At 33.8% G+C, this 7,069-nt stretch overlaps 1 protein-coding gene and 1 long non-coding RNA gene across 2 annotated transcripts; one reads left to right on the top strand and one right to left on the bottom strand.

The window, feature by feature from the left end:
• Window positions 71-1,917, top strand: LOC104777502 (protein GrpE). The gene is made up of 3 exons (XM_010501775.1): window positions 71-348; window positions 448-930; window positions 1,506-1,917. Exons 1-3 carry the CDS (start codon window positions 118-120, stop codon window positions 1,692-1,694), a joined length of 903 nt encoding a protein of 300 aa, XP_010500077.1. The 5' UTR covers window positions 71-117; the 3' UTR covers window positions 1,695-1,917.
• Window positions 1,920-2,679, bottom strand: LOC104777501. Its single transcript, XR_766297.2, has 3 exons — window positions 2,520-2,679; window positions 2,257-2,413; window positions 1,920-2,163 (listed from the first exon to the last, which is right to left on the bottom strand). It is a non-coding gene; the product is annotated as an uncharacterized LOC104777501 (long non-coding RNA).

Genomic DNA, 7,069 nt, shown 5'->3' with positions numbered 1-7,069 from the left:
AAAAAAAAAAAAAAAAAAAAAAAAAAAAAAAAAAAAAAAAAAAAAAAAAAAAATTGTATGAAGTGAACCTTTTGTCTTGACCGGTGTGCATAGCTCACACATATCTACAATACGATAATGGCGATTTCTTTCGTAATTGATCCTTCAATTTCTCCTTGCTTCACCTTATCTGCTTCTTCTTCTTCTTCTTCATGGCGAACACTTCCCCTACGAAACCTTCATTTCCATGGCAAACCTTCACCATCTCCATTGAATTCGAAACCCAATCGAAGATTCCCAATCTTGTATCCAAACAATCGAAGCAGCTACGTAGCATCTCTCTCTGCTCACCAAGCTTCTTCTTCGTCTGTAAGTTCTTCTTCTTCTCCATTTTAGTTCTTCTTTGGTTTTTGAAAATTCATCAGCTTTCTTCTCATTTGGGAATCTGCTTATCTTTATGATTCGTAGACTAATAATAATAATAGTGAAGAAGCGAATTCAAAGTACCCAACAGATGTGAAAACCCTAATTAGGGTTTATAAAGAAGCTCTTTTTAATGGAGACGAAACCTCAGTCGCAGAAATCGAAACCATGTTTTGTAAAATCGACAAGGAGAAGAACAAAATGGATCAGAAGGTTTTGTCATTGTCAATGAAGGTAGCTTCAGAGAAAGAGATGAAAATCCGATTAACTGCTGATTTTGAGAATACAAGGAAGAAGCTCGACAAAGATAGGCTTAGTACAGAGTCTAATGCAAAAGTTCAGATTATGAAGAGTCTGTTACCTATTATTGATAGTTTCGAGAAAGCTAAGCTACAGGTTCAAGTTGATACTGATAAGGAGAAGAAGATCGATACGAGTTATCAGGGGATTTATAGGCAGTTCGTTGAGGTTTTGAGACATCTTCGTGTTGCTGCTATTGCAACTGTTGGGAAGCCCTTTGATCCTTTGGTAAGTTGAAAGCTTTTTTTGAATATCACTAATAGTGTGCTCTTATCATCATAGAAACCTACTTGGAATTGGTAACAGGAGTCAGTCATTCTTCTTCGGTGCTAGTGAGTGATGATAAGAGGATTATTTTTTTTGTTGTATTTGGGTGGTCTTTAGTGGTTAAAATACTCTTTATTGTTGTTGTTGCACAAGGCTATATTACTCACTAGCACAGATGAATCAGTTGTGTTTTTTGAAATCATAGCAGCTCTTTGTTGCATCACTAAGAAGGCTCTTATCTACTGTAGGAGGTAGCCATAGAACCTACTGGAAATTGATAACAGAGTTAGTGATTGTGTTTGCCAAATGAAGTACAAGGCTTTGTATTAACATCTTGGCTACATGATTCTTTTGTATTAGTGAGTGATGATAATGAAGAATTTTTTTTTTTTTTTTTTACAACTCAGTTTTGTGATCTTTGTTTGCCAGTTAGTGATAAAGCGGCTGGATACTTAAAAGGGTGTTTTCAGATGAGAGTATAATGTTTGTTGTTTTGGGATTTTGAGTGACTTATCAATAACTCTTTATTGTTGTAGTTGCACGAGGCTATATCACGAGAAGAATCTGAGACTGTTAAAGCAGGGGTAATAACCGAGGAGCTGAACCGGGGATTTCTTCTGGGAGATCGTGTTCTGAGACCAGCAAAGGTTAAAGTCTCTTTAGGACCCGCCAACAACAAGAAGACTCCTTCAGCTGCTCCTGAGGAGATAACACCTTCTGCTTGAGTCTTGATGTTGGGTAAAATTTTCAATGTCAGTCCATTTATTATTCACCTATCAAAAGGGATAAGAAAATCGCAGCTTATGTCTGAATGGGAAAGTTGTTTGGCTGCTGAGATTATGATTCATAGTTTATACAACTTGGTTAGCCATGGTTTGGATTCATAGCTTTGATTTCTTTGTTCTAGTATGTGATCTATGTTGGTGAAAACATCATTTTTTCAAAGTATATCTCGCGCAACAATTTAGAAATTATATGAAGACATGTATCCAAGACATTGTACTTGAAATACTCCACACTATACAAAATGCACATTACATTGCACATATCCCATCAAAAAGAGTCAACATCAATCATCTCTTAAAATGTCTAAGAAGCTTTTTTAACTTGAATCTTCCCTGGGATTGTTGTATTGTAGGTATAGAATCCCTTACTTGGTCATTTTGTTTTAGAAGTTCCGGAAATTCACAATCTCTAAGAAAAAAAATGAGTTAAAATAAGAGGAATTCACATTTCTTGAGGATTCAATAAAAACTGAAGAGTAAAGAAGGGCTAATTTTATTTTACCATATGGGAACAGGATTCTGAGAACTGATACTTTTGTAGAATTTGGAGATTCGACCGCGAGATTCAGGTTTGGGTTTAATAGTTTTTTTCCTCAAGCCAAAGATCTCTTGAACCAAAGGAACATGGCTCAGTACAAGCTTCCATGCCAGAAACCACCCTGCAAAAAGAAAAAGAAAAAAAGTCAAATTTCAAATACTTCATCTTCTCAAAGCCCTAAAGATCAAATACTTGAAAGTTTTAAAAGAGAGAGAGAGAGAGAGTACAAAGAGCGATGAAGCAGACGACGAATGAGATGGCCAGAAGCGGACGTACGAGGAAGAAGAAGAGATTGTCAAGGAAATCCATGGATGAAGCTATCGATCACAAGTCCTTAGAATTCTTTTTAGTTACGAGAGGAAGAAGATATACCCATACGCCGATTTTTTAAAAGGACGGAGATTTGCTCTTAGATCAGGTCTTTTGGTATTGTCTAAAACGAGTATGGGCCTTTATAGCCCACTGGGCTTTTGGATGTTTCGAAGTTTTTTTTTAAATTGTTTTTTTTTTTAATTTGTTTTTTTATTTATTTTATTTATTTTTTTAACAGCTTCATCTTTATTAATTGGCAAAGTGGTGGTCCTCATGGAGGATGAGTACAATACAAGTAGGAATATAAAAATGAGTTACAAAGATTACATGATTATCAATTGGTTCTTTTGTTAATCGATCTCTGCTTGTTGTTCTTTCTTGTCCATTGGAACTGCATTTCTTGAAACTTTTACTTCCAATGATAGATTTCTATGATATAGTTATGGACTTTGAAATTTTTTGAAGTACCACTTGCTTAATATGTTTAATATATTTATATAAAATAATATTTTTAAAAATATTATAAAAAAGAATATCATGTTTAACAAAATATAAAATTTAATAGTAATATTAAAATGACAAAAGCTTTTAAATCCAAATAAAAATATAAAAACACTAAATTCCTAACGTATATATATGATCATGATCGATTGCTAATATATATTTATTGATATATCATGGTTTTTGTTGTTTTTAACCATGATATAAGGAGTCTTTTTGAGTCTTTTGATTTGTTTTCTAGGATGTTTTTGAGTTTTTGCAGGTTTTCTAGGACTTTGACACAGAAGGAGCAAAGTAGAGCAATTTGGATGAATTTGGAGCATTTTACAGAAGGAAAAGAATTTGGAGTCGGATCAGAGTAGCAGCATCGACCGACACCGAAGGAGCATCGGTCGACACCCATGTTCAGCCGATGAAGAATCACAAATTTGGAAGTTTTACAAAGTTGTCCGAAGTTTTCCATATTTGCAACACAAGTCCCTGACGTGTTTTAGGACATACATATATAGTATTTTTGGGTGTTAGAAAACTCTGAAGTTTTATTCTAGCAAGTTTTATTTTTTGCAACCCTGTGAGATTTTGAGAGCTTTTGGGAGAGAGATCTGAACTACTTTGAGAGAAGAATTCTTGAACTCCCTCTTTACTCTTTTAATTTCAATTACTTATTATTTAGAATTATGTTTTGTTCTTCATTGAATATGTCTGAGTAGTTTGCTTGTTAGGTTCAGGGTTTTTCATAGGGATTTTATGAATTATTAGATCTGTTTATTTAGGATTCATTATCTTTCTAGATCTTCATCATAGGTTGTTCTTCATATTAATCCTTGATTGACTATCTAGAATTAATAACCTAGGAAAATAAATTGATATGAGAATATAATTGATTTTCCTGATAAAACCTTTTGATGAGCAAAATTACTTTCTGCAAAGAGATTTGATTTAGTAATTTTGTCAACTTATCTAAACTTGTTTTTAAAGCTGATTTTTAACCTAGAATTTTACAAAGAGATTTGGATTTTCTGGTTTTAAATTTAGAGAATATTTGTAGTGAGAACTGATTTATTTTGCAAAAGAGTTTAGAGTTCTAGATCTGATTTTTAATTGCTTGAATCCTAATTAATTTATTGATTTAATATTTTGTAATTTCCTGAGAAATTCTCTAGATCTAGCTTTTTGATCTTCTGAATTTACAACAGTTTTATTTTATATTTTGCATTGCTTTCCTTTATAATTTAAATCATCTTGTTTAGCGTAATAACAAAACTCTAAAATTTATTGTGTTTGATCTTGAGTCTCTGTGGAATTCGACCCTTAAGTATTACAGTGACCTTTTAATTTGAGAGAGTAGCTCTAGGGTAAATTTGAGCATATCAAATTTTGGCGCCGTTGCCGGAGACTCTTTGATCTACCATTAGATTTGAGTTTTTAATTTCGTTAAATTTTTGTTTTTATTTTCTACTTACACGTTTTTGTTTTTCTTCTCTTTGGTGTTTCAGGTACATGCCTAATAAGCCTAACACAAGGAGCAACAAGAGTGATCCTACTGTGAATCTTTCAAACCAAGAGTTGGGAAAACTTGAGTGTGAGAACAGAAGAGCAGCCAAATCCTTGAAGATGGTTAACACAATCATTCTGGTTCGTGATGAGGATGGTGCTTTAAGGGATCAAGAGGGCCACTTGCGCAATGAGCAGGGCCAAAAGCTTGATGCAGAGGGCAATGTGATTATTGAGCCAGTTGTCAACCCACAAGTTGTTGTCAACCAGCAAGCTATTGCCGAAGAGGAGGTTAACCTTGGTATCGATCGACGCCAACAGGGTATCGATCGACACCCCCTTTCAGCATACGGACGTGGAGCTGCCAACCACGCTAACAACCCGGTTCGAAGACAGGATCAAAACCGAGATCTGATCAGGACTATTGTAGACTTCAATAACTGATTTGATGTATGAAAACCGCTCTACAATTTTTCCACCTCCATTCCCAAGGAATGACTTTGAGCTGAAGCTTGCATACTTCCAGCTAGTTGGACAAAGACCATTCTCTAACCTGCCAAATGAGAAAGCTTTGGACCATATTGAGCACTTTGAAGACTTGGTGACTAGTATCAAGGCCAATGGAGAGACTGAAGACTACATCTACTGCAAGCGTTTCCCATATTCACTTGCAGGAGAAGCATCTCAATTGCTAAAACAGTTGCCAGCCCGTTCTTTGACCTCTTGGCAACAAGTGAAGGTGGCTTTTCTAAACTACTTTTATGATGATGCCATGTTAGATGAGCTAAGAGTCAAGCTGTCCTCCTTCAAACAAAGACCAGATGAGGCTTTCAAGGCAGCTTGGGTAAGATTCAAGGCATATCAAAGGGACTGTCCACACCATGGCTTTTCAAGAGTGCAGCTGTTGAGTATCTTTTTCAGAGGGATTGACTGGGAATATCAGCTAACTTTGGATGCTGCAAGCCATGGAAACTTCAAGACAAGATTTCCAGAAGATGCTGAAGCTTTGATTGAGAATTTGGCTTCCAACAATAGCACTAAGAGATCAGATACTGAAAGGAAGAGATTGCATGGAGGATTTGATTCAAACCAGCTTGCTTCTGTTAATGCCAAGCTGGATTCAGTTCACAATCTTTTGGTTGGTAAGAAATCAATTCACTTTGCTGCAGAAGTTGAATCATTTGAGCCACAACCTGAGACTGGGAATGAAGAAGCAGATGTCAACTTTGTATATGGGAATCAAGGTCAGAGATTCGGTAATCAACAAAGCAACAAGCCTTACAGTGAGAACTTTTCAGGCTACACTCCTAAACCATATTACCAGAAGCAGCAACATTGGTGTTTACCGATAAAGAGGATTTTATTTTGTTTTTCAATTACTCTGGAAAATAAAAAATAAGACTGACTAACTAATTAGTGAGCGAGTGACTGGGATGATTTGAGAAGAAAGATAAAAAAAAATTTTAAAAACTGGACAGCGAAGAGAATAAGAATAGAAGAAAGTAATTGAAAATAATAATAATAATATTGTGATCAGACTGTTGTATTATCAGGATCAGACTGTTGTATCTTTTGTGATGACATTTATTAAATTTTGTTATTTGTCTAATATCTTATAGATTTGCCATTTTTTAGGCTAGAAAAACACAATCACAACATTATGTTTAGGTTTAATCAGTTTTAGGGTTTAGTATTTGTTATAAAATATATATTAGCACTAAAAAATCATAAATATAAACTTTTTAAATGTTCAAAAATGGCAAATCCATAAAATTTAGCAAAAATGACATATTTGAAAATGCCATCACTAAAAATGGCATTTTGAGCAAGAATCCCGATATTTAATTATCACATACACAATCATAAATTAGTTGTACAGTTTTTAGGTTCAATTTCTGTTACCATATACATAAACAATACTCAAATTAAGAATACTTCGTTAAAAAATTCCAATGGTTTTTTTCTCAATCAAACATTTATTAAAATAAAACTTCAAGATTGTCAACCAAAAAAAAATCCAATGGTTTTTTCAATTTATTTCTTAATTATTTAGTTTTCTGACAATTTTCATTTAAGATTTCACTACCTTCAGCATCACTTATCAAAGGTTTACTACTTGACAAGTTGATATTGCTTAAGTGTAGATTTTAAACATACGTACACAAATAAAATTATATTTTGTGTTAAATCTCATTCGTTTATGTTCTATTAATAAACAAATTTTGAGTGTGTGAGAGATGAAGTGGATGATTCTTCGAATTTATCCTGATTTGGAGGTGTAGAAAATGTGATTATCGCTTTGATGAAATTCTAAATATAATTTGATAAAGATTTGAAGTTTTTTTGTATACAAATTCTTGTTCAAATATTTCAGAATTGTATACAATAATGAAACAAATGAATTGAATGAGTAGAGGTATAAGGTGTGATCCTGGGTGTTCTAGGTGTGGTAATCATCAGAAAACTATAA

The sequence above is a fragment of the Camelina sativa genome, chromosome 3 (genome assembly GCF_000633955.1).
Source record: "Camelina sativa cultivar DH55 chromosome 3, Cs, whole genome shotgun sequence".
Taxonomy (NCBI): domain Eukaryota; kingdom Viridiplantae; phylum Streptophyta; class Magnoliopsida; order Brassicales; family Brassicaceae; genus Camelina; species Camelina sativa.
The sequence above is the reverse complement of the archived record's forward strand: the minus strand, read 5'-3'. Positions and strand labels throughout refer to the sequence as shown.